The following is an 18,724-nucleotide window of genomic DNA, read 5'->3' on the forward strand; positions in this document are numbered from 1 at the left end:
CATTCAGGGATTTTTAAATAAATATCTGAAGTGTTATTACTAGGTTCCGATAATAGGTTATTTGGCCATTCATCAAAGAGATCATACGGATTTTGGCGCGTTGTTTGACCTACTAACATCGCGCCAATAATTAGTTTAAATTAGTTGTCACTTGAAATTCGTGGGCCTGATAATTTCTAAAATCATGGGTGAAGGGGGAACCGTCAAATTTGGGAATCGGAATTCATTTACCTGATTGTCAGAATATTCCGTATAATTTTGACCTGAATTATAATGTGAATTTAATTGAGCAATATTTATTCGATTAGGCTCGATATTTCCAGACCCACATGTAAAAGCATGACAATTTAATGTTTGTATCTGAAAATTTCGAATTTTTGGTTTAGTATTGTAATAATCACGTTCAGTATTATTACCAATTTGATCACCATTTCGGTTCTGATAAGGTTTATTGTAATAATCATTTTGGCCATTCCGACTGTTATTTATATTAGACGACTTCTTTTATTGATTTGTTTTGTCATTGTGTGACGCGTCAGGTTGAGCTAAAGCCTGAGTTAATTTGTTCATGTCTAAGAAGTCTATCGCCACTAATGCTTTACGTACGCGAATTGGCATTTGTTATATTATGCTATAGTCTTTCTCAGAAGCTTCCATGGCGGGTTGGAAATATTGCGTATCTCTTACCTTTTCGAGAAAATAGGCCTGGAGGTTACCATCACTTAGGTCTAATCCCCTTGTAAGCCAAGAGGCTTTAATTTTTACGCGTATTGGCATCCAGTAGAATTCTTCTAAAAAAGCTATCTTAAAAACGTTATAATCTGAAAAATCATTTCGACACGTTCCGTACCATATTTTAGTGCGACCATCAAGCACTGACCACGCGATCTCCGACATCCCCCTGAGGCACTAAAAAATGTTGTAACCTTTCTTTTTTACGTTGTTGATTTTCAGAGGATTCATGCATTCGTCTCAACTCATTTGTCAACTGCTCAGGAGTCAAGCCTGCGAACGCATTTTCTTTTCCGGCCATTTATCCAGATAAATTTCGACGAATATTAAAATTGTTAATTCTACTATTTAGGCTACGTGTTCGCCTTGTTCTTCTCACTAAGCCAGGAAGCAATGAACCTCCTATAGCTCTGGTATTAACAGAAGTTAAATTATTCACACTCATTAAATAAACGTTTCACTTTTAAAATAAAAGGGAATCATGTCCCTCTGTTCGGGCGCCAAAATATAACATTCATTTTGTGTTACGCTAGATTTTATCTCTTTTTTTAGTAAAATATTCAAAATGTAAAATAAAATCAATTTCCTTTACATCGCTACTCCAACTATTCAAATATTATATTCGATACTTAGAGATGGAGAAGCTGCAATACAAACGAGGCTAGAGTTATAATAATTATTAGCATTTAAATAAGTTTATTATGTTTCAATAATTATATTTCAATTATGACGCAATTTCTTAAAATGACCTTAGATTGAAAAAACGAACTAAAATGGCCGAACGATAGATCATTGGTGACTTTTAATCAATAAACGGTAATTATAACGAGTCATTCATTCGAACATGTAAAATCAGTTAAAGTACGAGAAAAACAATTAAATCTAAATGAAATGTTAAAAGCGCTTGAAAGTTTGTAATAGAAGATAGTCATCAATAGCTCGTTCACTTCTTAAAATGGCTGCTGACGAAAATGTCGCTATTATCGAGACAATGAATTTGTTTCCGGCAATTCCAAAGTTTCGCATTTCCCAGAGGTAGGAATATCCTCATGAACTGGAATTTTCGGAGTTCCGGTTATATAAATTTACCACACTGTAATTTTCACAAAGAATCACGGTTTTACAATTGACACAAAAACTAGGATTTTCATACTTTCACGTATTTACAAATGATAGGCTACATGCTCAGATGCAGAAGCGAAGCTCTAAACAAACGTGAAATTGCTATTTAGTAGCTGGTCTCAAGTAGAAATGACGGATTCTAGTAATGCGCCTACAGCTATTCAAGAAAAATCGCAGTAAAACCCGTGCATAGTACAGCGGACTTAAGTGTCGGAGCGAATCATACCTGGCTATGCAATAAAACTGTTGTTCTGCTAGCGCCGGAAACTACAGTTCTAGTTTAACTGACGGTATGATTCAACTTTTCTTTCGTATTGTTTTATCCTTATTGGCTTTATGTAAATGCTATTTTTCTCTTTTTTCAAATAAAAGAAAAACGCTTTAAGTATTGTCTGTAGGGTTGACTGAAGGGCACAAATTTGGCCAACTGAACGCTAGTTTATCTCAAATAACAGAAACGGCTTATGAAGTTAACCAAATACGGCAAACAGATGATTTGGTTAAATAAAGAAATTTTTCTCCGGGCGTTATTTTCTAAAGGAACTGTTTGCTATTTTTAAAATAATAATACATTACAAGCTTCTGTTAGAAAACGTGAACCCCTAATATTTCCCCTTTCTGAGTTGATTAATGATTAATGATGAAATCGCTATTAAGAGCGCTTATCTTAAATTTCATATACATTCATGTTAATCACTTAAAAGAAAAATCATATAATTTCATTTTTCACAAATTTAAAATAAGTTTAGCTGTAATTTTCAATTTTAATAATAAAAAATGATAAAATTTTTCTGTTAACCAAGAATAAAATTGAATTTCAAATCAAAAAATTCAAACCAGAAAATAAATAACAGACTTAACCTGCAGTTAACTCTATTCGACTTAAATTTGGACCATTTAGAGCGAAATTTGGAAATGAAATTTACCCGTGTATTGCACTTTCATTATAAAAAACAATTAAGTCGACGAATTCTAGATGGTTAATTTAATTGAAAATATTTGACAAGATTTAAAGAAATTAAAGCAGGTTGAGTTTCCACGCTCATTGCTATACTGACTATACATTGCTATACATAAAAAAATTAATTAAAATTTGTCGGACTAAGCTACTAGATATATCGACCTAAGAAATTTTTTTCTGAAGTACAAGCTGGCTTTAGCAACGAAAGGCCTGCCGTTCGATTCCCAGCGGAGCGAAGAAAAAGAAATTTTTGAGAAAAATTTTAATGTAAAGAATAATCGTGTTTGTTCTCTGTTGTACGTTAAATTATAAATTTGATATTATATTATTATATATTTACCAATAGAATAAAGTAAAATAGTACAAGCTAAAAACAGAAGACCACTGGTGATTCTCATTTCAATTTCAGTGGATGGCAGAATAAAATATCGAGAAAAATATCCACGTCGTATATTGAGCGTCGCTAGATACTGACTTACTTCGGCTCCTAAATTGAAGCCACTGAAAAAAACATTTATACATTTAATGATCACGCTTTCTTTATAGACCTGTATCTCGTAGAACAAATAATGAAATTTCAAAAATTATGTCAGCACACTCTTATAGTTTAGACAAAGATTTCAGAAACACAGATCTTAGTTAGTTAAACCTTATCTCTTCTAAGACTTTAATCACTTTACATGTTTGTATTATGGATTCATGTTCTCTAATTTCAAGTAATTTGAATATAATTGTCACTGAAATTCTAAGAACTCGTGTAGCTAAAATATATTTGTGAAATATTGAGTATAATCTTTGATTTTTATTTAAACTATTATTCTTTATTTTGTAAGCTATCCTAATACCTATTTATTTATTGCAGGTTTTATGCTCTTATCTACTGCCTTCTTTTTATCTTTTCTACGTTTTCCCAGTTAAATACGAACTGAGTTATTAGAACGCAATAAAAAATTCAACTTTTGCTATTTCTGATCAAATATTTCATAATTAGGTTAGAAATTTAATTATTCTGTGAGGAATTCCCTGATTATATTTAAAATAAACTTTTTTCAAGATTCTTATTTTTGCTTTCTAAATTATCGCTTCCACTTAAAGATTAAACACTTTTATGAAATGTTTTCCCTTTTTTCATTAAAAAATGTTTTATGTTTACAAAATTTCTCCATTTGTTAAAAATAATCCTTTTATAGTTACAAATACATCTGCTTGCTTGAAAGATAATGTATTTTGGATGAAGATTCAAATACTTTGTTGAAAAATTATTTTTTTTCTATTTGAAAATTAAGTTCTTAAAACTAATTTTAAAACATTCAAATTTTTATTGAAAATGGATTATTTCAGTTAAAAATTTGTAGTTATTACTAGAAAATTAACTTCCTTGGTTAAAAATTTGGACATGTATCTATTAAAGGGGAATATTAGGCACTTAATTGAAAAATTTATCATTTTGCTTGAAAATCTTTTTTTTTGTTGCTGGAAAATCAAATAAAACTATTTAGTTGCAAATTAAGCCTTGTTACACTTACAATCTAACTGTTTGCTAAACCTACTATATACTGTATTCTAAAGAAAATTTGTCTTTTAGGCTAGAAAATTTCATAATTTTTTTAAAATGTCATTTTTTTATCTGGAAGTTCATCTTTTTACGTGCAGAGTTCAACCATTTTCTTAAAAATGAACTTTTTTAATGAAAATTCATAGCTTTGCTTTAAAATTTCAACTATTTGGGGAAAATTTCGTCTTTTCGAACTAAAGATTCAAAAATTTGGATGATTTGGAAACTAACCTTTTTTGGTTGTCGATTCAATCACTATGCTGAAATTCCATTTTTGTCTGTTTAATAATTTAGTTTTTTATCTGTAAATTAAAATTGATCGAAAATTAAATTGATTGGATTAAAAACCATTTTTTTGGGCTGAAAATTTATAATTTCAGTTGAAAATTAATGTTTATGGATAAAAATTAAATCATTGCATTAAAAATCAGTTTTCTTGATTATAAACTTCGTTTTAGCTAGAGTATTATAGTTTTCGTTCAAAATTCATCTTTATCATTTAAAAATTCAACTATTGGGTGTTATTAAAAAAATGTATATATTTATACCTATAAAACAATTTTAATCACTTGAAAGAAACTTTAAATGATATTCTATATAGGTGTTTTCACAGTGAAAGAATAATTTTTTCATTCCTTTATTTTAAAGTGTGAAAATCTTGGTTAAAACTTTTCCAATTTGTTAAATAATAATGCCCGCTATATGAAACTTTACGCCAGCTACATAAAACTTTACGCGCGGTTTTGGAAGATAGGAATATTTACATTCAATATTTAAAAGTCTAATGTGCATTAAGTAGTATCATAGAAGTGCACAACTCTAAGTACTGTAATTGGACTTGAATTATGGATAAGAAATTTAAATTTTCGCGCGCTTCCGCATTGTTAAAAATCTTGCTCTTCAGCAACCTTCAGTTGGGATGCATTTTCAAATATTGCGTGCGATATCGTTTCCATTAGCACTAGATAAATAAGAATTTTACGTATTTAAGATCGATGTTTCGAAAAGTTTCGAGGATCGCTCAGCCCACTATGACAACTATGTTTTTCTGAAAGTGACGAAACCCCTAGAGAATCCCTGATCCAAGTAAACCTTGAGTTTGACGGTCTGTATTGCAGAGTTCGAGCTCCTTCTTCTTGCTTCCATCGACACTAGGTAAATAAGCATTTAACCTGTGTGTGCTATGTGTGTGGGATGTCGGGAGAACTTGCTCAACGATAGATGTGTCAGCAAAGATGCAGCATTCTACCAGCGTGACCTATCGATGGCCTGGATTGATTATCGGAAAGCTTTCGATTCGACCTCCCATAGACTTATCATCTGTCTTTTGGAAATCTTAAAGGTTAATCCGCAAATAGTTAGGTGCATAGAGAAATTGATGCCGCTTTGGAAAACCAGATTTACTATCTCATCTGGAAAAAATCGTGTGACAACTAACAAGGTCACCTTTCAGAGAGGTGTCTCTCAGGGCGACACCATGAGCCCACTCCTCTTTTGCCTTACATTATTGCCACTATCTCAGGATGTGACATCTACAAAGGATACTATCCGAAGCAGAGACAAACGTCTGATCCGGCCGATTTGGTCTTTCGAACTTTCGGCGAGGAACAAAAAATCTGCAACGAACAAGCTTGCACATAGAGCACATAGAGTTGCAAATGGAAGATACCCTTTTTTTAAAATGGTTAGGAATCACGAAGAAGTGGGCAAAGGAGCGTTACTGTACAAAGCAGCAGAGGAGGCTGCTGAAACACTCGGACTTAACTTCGGTATTAGGGGTGAGCAAAATGCATCACATCTTATCTATCTTGACTACTTACTCCTGAAAGCCCGGATTAAAACAGCACAAAAGAAAAACTCTCGTGAACAGCTCCTCAATAAGAGGATGCACGGTATCTTCCACAGAAATGAGAAGGATCAATGTCTTGTGAGCTGATGTTTGTTTTCCTTAAATCGCCCGGATTGAAGTATGGTGTAGAGGGTTTCATTTTTGCATGCCAAGACGGTGTCATTTCCACCTTAGCATACCGTCGCCACATTTTGAGCCAAGACATTCCTGATGATAGCTGCAGGGCGTGCCATGCACACCCCGAGCATTTAGCTCACATACTATCTAGTTGTCTAACTCACGCGGGAAGAACCAACTTTGAAAGGCACAATGCGGCACTAAGAGTTCTTTATTACTATCTCTGTCACTCTTACGGTATTAACCTTAATATCGCTCCTCTAAATGCTCCTAGGGAAATCGAGTCAATTGTCGAGAATGGTAAGTGCCGTATACAGTGGAACTTTATATTCTCGACAATTGTTTCTATTTCTCACTCGAGGTCTGACATAATTCTTCTTGACTTCGAAAAGCGAAACATGTTCCTTATCGAATTTTCGGCACCAGCTAACAAAAACATCATAACTAAGGAGAATGAACAGAAAGAGAGGTATCGAGACCTTATAAGGGAGTTGCGACGAATGTAGCCGGAATATTCTGTTAAACCAATCGCCCTTATCATCGGTGCTCTTGGAGGTGCCAAGCTTTCACTCGCTAATGGCCTAAAAAGAATCGTCGTATTGATTCCGTTAAAGACTGTAACCACCTATCTCACGGTCGTGAAACGAGGTTGTGACTGAGATTTTACCGCGATTTCACTGGGAGCGGGTGCAATTTTCCAGATTAGCACCCGCTCCCAGCGAAAACCTGCGGTTGTCCTTATGAAAAATTTTTAATGATTAAATATGTAGTTCAAAACTCCCTTCCGACTTCATGCTGATATCGTACTGTTTGAGACGGAAATATACGTCTGCACTCTACTTTTTAACAATTTATTGCAAAGTATAGGCAGTGACTGGTGGCTCCATCAGTTGACTTGAGTATGGATCCGTTGCAGTACTCTACCTTACGGACCGAACAGTTACCGACTGCTTTGAATTACTCTATGGCGCCATCTATTGGTGACAGCTGGAACAACATAGCTTTTCTGGCACTCGTCTTAAAGTACTACTAGACACTTATTTGCTCCAATCTGTCTATTGAAGGAAGCATCACGAAAACAATTTGAAATCGACTTTATTATATAACGCATAGTTTTAGATTACGAGTGGTATTCCTCACGTACCGGGCGGTTAGAGTTATTTACAGTAGTTGGCCGCCGCCAATCCGAATCGCCCTTTTTAAATTTCTCTTCAAATGATTAAAACTGTTTTTTTAATTAATGAATTTTCTCTTTATACTTATTTATAATTATAACTCACATACTAATATACAATTTTCTAGTTGGATTCAAAAATGTTGTCTTTTTTGGGATATTACATTCCATTCACGAGACACGTCGTATTAATTCCAATTTTAAGGATTTGAAAAAAAAAGTTAGATATCTGAAATCATCGAAACCCGTAGATTCCGAATTATTATGTTTTAGTCTGTTAACTATGAAATTTAAAAAATCTACTTTGAAATTTTAATCCGAAAGCTTAACAAAAGACCCCTGCGTATCGGCTGTTCTATTGATATAGCCTCTTTGCTTGTTATTTATGATCGAATTCTTATCTCAATTTCAGCCACTCTGCTTATTCTTTATCATCGTATTTCTATTTAAATTTCGGAAAAGACATTTTAAGGCCTTTGAAACATTGAAAAAAACTACCTGGACCTTCAAATATATCTACTTGAGTGCCTGCGGAGAATTTCTCTGAGCTTCTCTGACCCTAGAAAATCTTTAGAATATACCCATAGATTTCCATCGGTAGGGCTTTCGCTCTTGTAGATTTAAGTATAATGTTCGATAAACAGTTTCTCGCGAAAATGTTATCTTAATTATTAAGTCTTTTAAATACTTTAAAATTCGAATTAGTAATTAGTAAACAGCCCCTTGCTCAGATTTCGTCCTCACGAAATCCTTCAACTTCTTAAGCTCATCCTCTTTCCTTTAATGTTTTCAAAAGAGACATGATGAGTTTGTGAATGAAAAATTTGTTCGGTAGTAATGCGAAAAAATTCGGAATAAGAGCGGATTTAAATTGACTAGAAATTTATTTCATGGTGATTAACAATCTCTTGCACTGAAGTTTTGGAACAACAGTGAAATCATTCGGAATGAGAACGAATTCTTACAGCATTTTTATTTTTTAATTTTTTATTCATAGTTACAATTACAATTGATGTATCTGAAAATTTTCAATTTTAATGTTTAACTAAGAATTCGTAGATCTAATGGCTGCGCCCGTTTTTTCAAATATCTGCATTAGAATTTACCTAGAATATTTTTGTAATACACAAGGAAAATCGCAGTAAAACCCGTGTATAGTACAGCGGACTGAAGTGTCGATGCGAACCATGCATGGCTAAGCAATCAAACTATCGTTCTACTAGCGCTAAAAACTAAAAATTTTAGTTTAATGACGATAAGATTTGTATTTTATTCAATACTAGAAGGTAAAAATACTAAATAATCTACTAAAAACTTTACGGTCAGTTTTTTATGTGGTACTCCGTGCAAAGCTAGTTAAATTAAACGTCACAGAGCAATTTTTGTTAGATACGTTTGAAAGCCTTTTGCGTTCAGTCCTTGAGCGAGCCCTTTTCAACACAACTCAAGCTTTGTATCTCTAAAGGGTATTCCACATGGTCGCGATCGATTCAGTCAATACTGAAATAAGGATATTATACAGACAGCAAAATAGTTACTTAATTCAGGATATTTGTTGTGTTTGTAAAAATTAACTGATTATATCGTATCTTTTGTTTAATTCTCCTAAATTAATCTGTTGCCGTATGTCTTATGTTAATAAGGATCACAAATATGCATATATAAACGGATCACATTTTTATGTTTTTTTATAACTTTAATTTAACTGTATTGTTTCATCTCTATTGGCTTTATGGAAATGTTGTTCTCGTATTTTTTTAAATAAAAGAAAAACGCGTTACGTATAATCTGCAGGATTCCTAATGTGTATGAGTTTGTCCGTTTAAGGTTGCATTCAGCAAAATATTTTCATTAAATAACCCAATATTTTGCTTGCCAACTGAACATTAATTTTGTTCAAATAACTAAAACGGTTTATGAAATTAACCAAATACGGTAAACAGATAATTTGGTTGAATAAATAAATTTGTTATGGGCGTAATTTTCTAAAGGCACTACTTAATATTGTTTTAAAATAATTTTTCTAGCTCGGCAAAATATTACAAAGGTCAGTTTCGTTTATAATTCTATGCATTTATTTCTAAAATCTTTCGTTTCAGAGTTAGGAAATTCCTAATCTTCTTTTGTCTAGATTTTATTTCATCAAAATTAGCCATGTGAGTGCACGTGTTGCCTCGTGCAACAAAGTAATACAGGGTGAACATGCTGGGGCTTACATACATGGCGAGTTGAATGCTACCCTAATTGCATAACAGCAAGGGAGAAGCCATTATACAGGGGTATTTTCATATTTCGCGCCTTTAATGTTGCATTCGGATCGGCCATTCGGCCAAGTCCGTGTATCTTCGGATCAAGTTTATGATAGTTTCCATGGTCGCATTCGAAACTTAAAACGGTTATGTTCAGATTTACCTGTTTGCCCTAATCGCTGTCAGTAAATGTAGACAATGTCAATTTAAAGTTAACGCATGTAATATTTTACTCACTTTATTTGAAACATATCCTGTATATTCATAACATACCTTTTTTATGCAGTAAAAATAAGCGTTAAACACCATTTACCCTTCGCCAACTGGAAGCGCAGAATATTATTATTACTATTTTATAGTATTTGTCACTCAGAAGCCATTCTATAATGTTATTGGCACCGAAAAAAATGACGTCTACGTTTCATTTCACATGTCTCACTTCATTATTAATTAAACACTTTTATTATTTGTAATTACTATATAACATAACCTATATTGTTTTGACATTTGTATCCGTTTGAAGTTTCGAACGCAACCATGGAAACTATTATAAACTTGATCTGAAGATGCACGGACTTGGCCGAATGTCCGATCCGAATGCAACTTTAAAGACGCAAAATATGAAAATACCCCTGTATATTGGCTTCTCCCCTGCTGTTGTGCAATTCGGGTAGCATTCAACTCACTATGTAAGCCCCAGAGTGTCCACTCTGTATGTGGTAAAATTCCACCTTTGCAGAATCTTGAACAATGGGGATCATCTGTTTTTTGATGTTTTTACAATCTTCCGTTAGAAAATGGGAACCTCCAATGTTTTCCCTTTTTGACTTGATTAATGATGCCGGTTCGGATTGTTTGGTACTGTACCTAAATGCGCATCGCGTACTTGTATATACGTTCTTGTGTATTTTCGTGTGATTTGTGCAAGCATATACTGAGGAACTGGTTCATTAGAAAGTAAGTTTCTTGTAAGTAGTCCTTCTCTTTCGTCAGTTGCACGGTTTGCTGCTCTGCATGCTTCTCGGTGTGCTGCAAGGTATCTTGGATCGTCAGTAGTTGGTTTTAGTGGTGCTGCAGCTAAATCACGCTGATGAACAAATGCGTAAACACGGTTTGGACCCATCTGAAGAAAATCTGCACCGTGCGTAATAACATACTCGTGGTTTCGAGCGTCAAATACGACATGCTGCAGACGTGGATCATATTCAAACAGAAGAATTAGCGGAAAAATATTTCCATTCTCTTCACATCCAACGACGACATCCCCTCTTTTTAAAAACGTTGCATGTCTATTTTCCATATCGTAACTCTCTAGTTTGCGGAAATTTTGTAAGCTTTGAATATATTCCATTGAACACACTTTGATATCAGGCAATATGCCGTTGTTTGCAGGAAATAATTCATCTAAAGTCCTTAGTCTTATACATAGTATGAATTCTGCAAGGATAAATATAACTATTTACGTAAAAATTAATATTTATAATAAACGTGAGGTGGACTACCCTACATCAGATAATGATTAATAGTAGATAACCGTGATTTACAATGAAACTAACTAAGAATGTTGATTTTCTCTTTCGTATTGGATTTCAGCCATGATAGACAAAAAAAATGAAATGAAAAAAGAAAAGTCATAATTTTATTTTAGACTCACACAATTTTCAATTTATGCTATAAAATAATCCTCGAATTTATTTATGCACTTTGTTTGCAGTTAGACTCATATGTTTTTATTATTCCTGACAAGAAGATTACGACTACAAAATACAGGGTGTCCAAAAAGTTCTAGACCCCCGACTATTTCCTCGGGTAAAGTATTTTTAATCGAGGACAAGGTCATTCTTAAAGTAACTTTTAGCGAGGAATTTAATATTGACTTTCAATTTGACCTTGACGATCAATAATCTATAATGAACTCAATGCAAAATAATTTACCTGAGAGAATATTCATGGGGTGCGGAACGCTTTGGAAATCCTGTATATATACTTTTTAGAATAGGTAAAAATATATAATAGCCTTCGCCTTTGTTGAATAAATCTCAAAAGACAATAATTAGTTTGGCGCCAGATCTATTAAGATCAATTACATTAACATTTCTAAGTTTCGTAGCGAATAAGATAAAAATAAAATATAACCCATCAAGAATTTAGATGCGTCAACAATTTTAATATTTTCTTAAATTCAACAGGAGCGTGACTGGGAAGGGTTTCATTGCTACGAAAATTAAATAAAATTTTGAAATGGCCATTTGCAGTTAATTCCGTTTCTTCTAAAAGTTAGTAAATAATTGTGATTTTTCTCCGAATAAACATATACGACACTCTATCTATCATAATAAAAGAATAAAGGTATTTAAAGAAAATTAGATAAACTATTTTGAAATGCAGGCATTTATGTCGATTCTTCTGCCTTTTAATAAATGGACAATAAAACAATCATATGAGAAAATCTCAAGAAATTATCTAATGTAAGTGGGTATGATCAGAAGCATTTGTTTATACAAAATGAAGTTGAGAGTATAGAATAATGGTAAAATTGGACTGTAACAGCAAAATCTTGTGTTTTGAGAACTCGTTTATTTATTTTTCCTTAACATATATGTAATTGTATGAGAATTTAGGTAATTTCAAAACAATTTCATTTCTAGTAAAAGCAATAATTTGTTATTTACATATTTCTTAACATAAAGTCATCCTTTACACGTATCACAAAAAAATATATGTTGTACTAAAACAAATGCGGACAGCATAAGTCAGCAACAGTAAAAAATGACAAAAAAACGTAAAAAACATAATGAAACAAATGATTATTCATAAAAACAATTTTTTTCCCGAATAGATATTTTTTTTAACGAAGAAATTAATTAATTGAAATAGGGTCATTTTAATTATTTCTAGATACAGTAGAAGTTCGATAACTTGCCGTCCGATAACTGTACAATCCCCTTAGAACGTCATCACACGTACGGCACGCACACTAATTGTGGTTCTCCCACTAAGTGTACTATTTTGCTAATAATGTGCGCCCATGATTTACGCATGCGCGCACCTAATATCGTGCTACTCTCAGGGCATCCGGTAAGTCCGAGATTTCTGGAATTTTCCGTCTCTACTGCCTCGAAGTTGGAAAGTTATCGGACTTCTAATGTAAGTTGAAAAAATGGTATTCTTTTGAAACCTTTCAAAGTTCTTTAATGTTTGTAGGAATAGATTTCTGAATATCACGAAAAGGGATCTGCAAGGTTTCGAGGCAATTCATTTTAATTCAAAATTTTTTTTGGTAATTTGAGGAAAAATGCGAATCATTTGAAAATATATTTAGAAATTAAAAAAAATAATGATATACAGTTTGAAATTATTTTATGAAATTTACTACGAACAATGTTTACCTTCGGCGAGTGTCCATAATGGACATCAGCTTCCTTTTAAGAAGCTTTTAAATGAGTTAAAACCACTGTTATGGCTCTACGAGAAAAAAACAGAAGTAACAAATTTTAATTTTACACATTATTGCGGTTTATTCACCACTCAACATTTTTTTTCTTGTTAATCATCTTGAATCGGCAACTTTAGAATAGCCAGCCATCAGTCAACTAATTTTCAACTGTTATTATAATATTAATTATTTTAAAAATTCTTTTTAGTTTTTAAAAAATATTTAAATATTTAGAAAAGATGTTAACATGAAATGTTTCTCTTCCCGTTTTTATTAAACTACAAACATAAATTGAGACGTTTTATTTCAATAATTATAAAATTATCTGAACCAATTACTTTATTGTTATTCTTTTGGTCCAGAAAATACGTTTATTCCGCGACCTTCCTGTCAAAAATCATTTGTAACATATTTTCAATCTTCAATATTAGATTTACAAAAAAATATTAACCAATAATGTTCTAGTTGAAAATTTTTTTGGGGCATTCAAAAATAAACTGGATGATTAGATTATAGGAATTGTAAAAAGTGGCCACTGAGTATAAAAGAGAACCGCCCTAATTTACATTTGAAATTTTATTTTTTCTTGAAAAAAAGATTTTTTTCTTCTCGCTCCACTGGGAATCGAACCAAAGAACTGCTGATATCCGGTCAGTTGCTTTTCCATTAAGCTATTAGATAGATCGGAATAAGAACTGTAATTCCAGAAAATGTTACTAATTTTTAGCAAGGTTTTAATGGTACAAGTAATTATTTCAAATAAATCTGTTATATCATTAGCGGATAGCTAATGATTATGTGTGACTAGTAACATAAGTTCTATCACATACCATGTCGGAAAGGGGAAGGGGCGTGGCGAAAATAATTACTGTAAACAGCCTCAGAAATGCCCCCCCCCCCGCCCCAGATCAAAATTATTTCCCTAAATTTCTCTAAATTAGTGTTGACAATTACCTTGACAGTTATTGTCTTGAAAAAATTCGTTATCGAAGCATCAAAGTGCATCAGTTAAACGACACTTAAAATCAGTGTTTAAGATAATATTTTACTTTCGAAAATATTTTAGTCGAGCGCAGACATAAGGCGCAAATAAAAAAAGGTAGAATAGACTGAAAATGTAAAGAAGTCTCATTTTATTGTTTCACGAAAACCATATTTTGTAACAGTTACCTTGGCAAAGATGACTTAGCCTATTTACGTTCTTATTATTCTATCAAAGTAAAAAGGTTGATCTGAAAATTGATTACCGCGGATTTCTTTAAATATCCACTTTTCGAAAGCTCTGGAATCAGCACAGAAAAACCAATTAATATTTTTTCATTAAAAATGCAACTGTAAGGTTGAAGATTAGTATATTTCGGTTGTGAAGTTAGTATTTTACATTTTGTATGTTACATTTTTGGTCTAAGAAATCCTTCTTTTTGGGGAAAAATTTGGTGAAAACGTCATGCCTTTGGTCAACGATCAATAATTTCAGTTAAAAATTAATCTCATTGTCTGAAAATCTAATTACAGTAGAACCTCGATTATCCGAGGCAAATTAATTTTCGTAGTAAAAAATTTTATCACATTTTCAGATGCCATGACTCCGAAAATCAAGCTTGGTAGATGGCGTCTGTATGTCTGTCTGTCCGGCCTTCCGTCCGTAAATTCGATAACTCACGAAAAAATAAACGGGTCAAAGGCAGCTTTGGCACACATTTACAGGACCGAAAAGAGAAAAAGAGTTTTTTAACCAACCGTTTTGGATACAAATTCAAAGGGGATAGCAAGAATTTGTGAATAAGTAGAATATTGCAAAAGAGATACTTTGATATGAAAAAGTGTTTTATCAATATCAATTTTATAACTAAATTCAAAAATTACATCAGACAGAAATAATAATCCCGTTTATTTTATAGTATAGTTTAAATAAGAGATAGGATTTTACATCATTTTATATTTACCAATAGAATGAAGGAAAATAGCATAAACTAAGAATAGAAGACTACTGGTGATTCTCATTTTTGATGACAGAATTTGAGATCAAAAATTTATCGACGTTGCATGTGGAACGTCGGTAGTAACTGACTCACATGACCTCATAAATTCAAGCCTCGACAAAAACATTTAGTCAATAATCACGCTTGCCTTGTAAATCTGTTTGCCATTGAACAAATAGTAGCATTTAAAAAATAATGCCAAGACACGATGACAGTTTAAACAAAGATTCGAGAAAAACAGACCTTTATTGGTTCAACCTTATCTCTTTCAAGACTTCAGTTATTTCACACATTCGTATGGTCTATTCATGATCCAACTTAAGGTCGATATTACGTGGTATAACTTAAAATTGAAACGTTCCACTTTTTGTTTAAAATTGATAATTTTGGTTGAAAATTAGTATTTTTAGAAAAAAATTAATTTTCTTTTCTGCTCTTAAAAATTAAACTTTTTAGTTTAATTTAAAATCTTTCAAAACTTAGGTAACCATACGTACAGTCCTACGGACATACAGACAGACAGGCTGCGATTAAATGTGATGATTCTCGGATTCTGTGACTGCCGAATGAAAATGAATAAATAAGAATGTAAAAAACTCATGAAAGCCTTAAACTTTGATAAAAAAAAAACGATAAACTTGACATTTTTGATTAACTGCGTCATTATTTCTATTTTTCACGTAATTTTTTCAGAGGCGATATAAATAAGAAGACCGCTGAAAAAGAAGAGTTTTTCTAGAATTTTTTTACCTTGCTCTTCTCCTAAAACACGCATTATTTGCTTAATCCCTCTGAATTTCCTAAATCAGTTTATTACTTTGAAGGAAAGGAAAGTCACGGCAAAGAAGAGTTCCTTGTCACGCTAAATTTTTCTGAAAATTACACGCTTCACATACAAAATGCTATCCAATCCCATCATTGGACAAATAGTCAAGCTAGCATCCACCCCTACGTTGTTTTTTACAGTTCAAACGTGGAAAAAGTGCACCTTCATTATGTCATTATTTCAGAAAATTTAAATCACGATACATAATCAGTTCATTTGTTTAATGAAAACCTGGCAGCTCATTTCAAACAAAAATTGGGATCGAAAGCTATTCGGCAGCTTGTTTACTTCTCGTATAGATTGTAAGTAGAGTAAAAAATTAATTTCAACTTCGTGCATTTTGTAAATCATAAAAAAGAGTTCGGTATGAAAGTAGGGTGGAATTTTTACGCGAATTCTTTGGAAATGTAGCTTCTGATGCGATTGGAGAAGCTATTAAAAGACATGCATTATAGAGCAAGTTTGCAAATTGTGGATGGAAACTGCTCAAACTCTCCTATCAGTTCTTCCCAATGGGCCAAAGTGTTTTTCAAAAAGTTCATTTTGCCTTTTGTTTCCATGATGAACACAATGCCCATGAACAAACATTTTGAACTTGTTTTAGCTGAGCACTCACTGAAAATAATATTAAGGTAATATTCCCTAAAATTCTTGCTATCCTAGCTAGAAAAAATTGCTTGATTTCGTGTTCCTAAATAGTTAGCTGTATTGAACAGACATTCCTGCAGAAAAATGTTGGTACAGTACCTACAAAATTTAGCTGTCATGCCTATATTTCTATTGCTAAACAAGTGTAGGTCTAACACCTGACCAGGTTCAGCTAGACATTCTAGGTGAAAAATTTAGCTGAACTTAACAGTCTATCTAGCAGCGTGTTCTGGCTTATTTATTTAGTTTGTAATCGATGTCACAAAGAAGTTTGAGATTGATATCTACGTGGAGTTCGGACTAGACTAATGCAGAACAGTGCATTTATTCAGAGAGGAATTAGGGACCGCAGAGTTAGAGAAGAAATGACGAAGCACCGAATGCATTTTTAAAATTCAGAGACTGAAAGAGTAGTTTCACCACGACCGATAGTAGGTAGGTGCATTGTAGATGTCTAAAAACTGTATGCGTCGCAAGATATACACTTGCGAGACTATTTTAACAGCAAACAAAATGTTGCACTTTACAACACCATCTGTAAAGCGGATCTTGACTGCACGATCTTAAATTTTTTCTTTAGATGGGGCTTGGAATATAAAGGCAGCAACCATAGAGGAATCGGAATTCAATGGAGGCAGAGAGCTATTCACGGCGAGCACCCCAAAATGTTAGATCAACATAAAGTGGATTTTGAGACATCCAATAATTAGCTAAGAAAACTATTCTGTATCCCAAGACGGAAGGATTTGTCACTGAAATACAGGACAAGGTCGTCGGCACCAGAAATTATAGCAAACACCTATTACATCAAGATCTAGTTGACCGGTGCCGATTATGTGGAGATACTTACGAATCCATCCAGCACATTACTGGTGGCTGTTGCGTAATGGCTCAGAAAGAATATGCGCACAGACATAATGATGTAGCGGCATTATATGCCAACAAATTGCCCTAAACATGGAGCTCTAAAAAGAATGAATGCCTTTCTCTAGCTACATTCCAATGCCCGTTTTAGAAAGCAAAGATTATATCTTATATTGGGATGTTTCTATCAAAACGGATTATCACAACTAAGACCCACAAGTATAGTGAGTAGAGCTATGAAGTAAAGACCATGTAGAGGAATGTGCATCATGCATCTATTTGTCCCATTCTGATTTCGGCTACAGGCAATGTCAACGCAAGATGCACTGAACATCTTGAAGGTTTAGAAGTAATTACGGTATTGGCAGCAGCTCAGAAGGTAGTTATATTAAACACCTTTCGCATTGTAAGAAACTTTCTTGACCATCAGGAAGGAAGCGACTCAAACTCTGTAGAGTGGTAGATGGTAGCTCTAAAAAAACATCCAGAAGTGACTGTTGTCACCTCGAACGCGAGCGGCCGCTCGGAATTGTATACATACAACATCAGCGCAGGAGGTTTCAAACATCGTATCGGATTGACTTATCACATCCTTATCTCATACTTACACGGTGTCCCATTTTAATATATAATCCCAAATATCTTCTAAATTATTTCATCTACGAAGAAATAGTGCGGACAAAGGTAGACCGGGACCGAGAAGGACACTTGACTGTACCATCAATTTTGACCTTGAGGTCAATTTTTAATGTCACATGAACGTAAAAACTTTTTCATGAATAAGAACCCCTATTTTTAACTTTGGGGTGCTTTTTTGTCGGGAGTCCCCCTTTCCTTTCACGTTTTGGGTGATTGATTAACGTCAATCCCCTTGCCTTTCACCATTGCTACCAGTCTTAAAGGATAACGTGAAATATCAAAAAATTGTCCAAGTTTTTCTTTAGTGTGAAATATTCTTTAAACTAAAAAGAAAAAGGTTAATATTTGTATTATAAATCTATCTGTGTTACCTGTTTATAAATATGTACATCAAAAGCTTAAAAGAAAAAGATTTTAAAGAAATGTGTGGATAATTTCTTGCAAAACACACCTTATTGTTTTTTTTAAATTCAAATACTCATAATTCTTTACATGTAATGCATATAAATGTAGGTTCTATACTTTACTTGGATAATTTTTTGATAATACCTTTTAAAATGTATGTCCTCA

The 18,724-nt window shown here is 33.1% G+C and overlaps 1 protein-coding gene across 1 annotated transcript; it reads right to left on the reverse strand.

Moving 5' to 3' along the window:
- Positions 1–10,476: 10,476 nt before the first annotated feature.
- Positions 10,477–15,233, reverse strand: LOC117168161. The gene is made up of 2 exons (XM_033353591.1): positions 15,142–15,233; positions 10,477–11,196 (listed from the first exon to the last, which is right to left on the reverse strand). Exons 1-2 carry the CDS (start codon positions 15,197–15,199, stop codon positions 10,592–10,594), a joined length of 663 nt encoding a protein of 220 aa, XP_033209482.1. The 5' UTR covers positions 15,200–15,233; the 3' UTR covers positions 10,477–10,591.
- Positions 15,234–18,724: the final 3,491 nt, after the last annotated feature.

The sequence above is a fragment of the Belonocnema kinseyi genome, chromosome 2 (genome assembly GCF_010883055.1).
Source record: "Belonocnema kinseyi isolate 2016_QV_RU_SX_M_011 chromosome 2, B_treatae_v1, whole genome shotgun sequence".
NCBI classification, from domain to species: Eukaryota; Metazoa; Arthropoda; class Insecta; order Hymenoptera; family Cynipidae; genus Belonocnema; species Belonocnema kinseyi.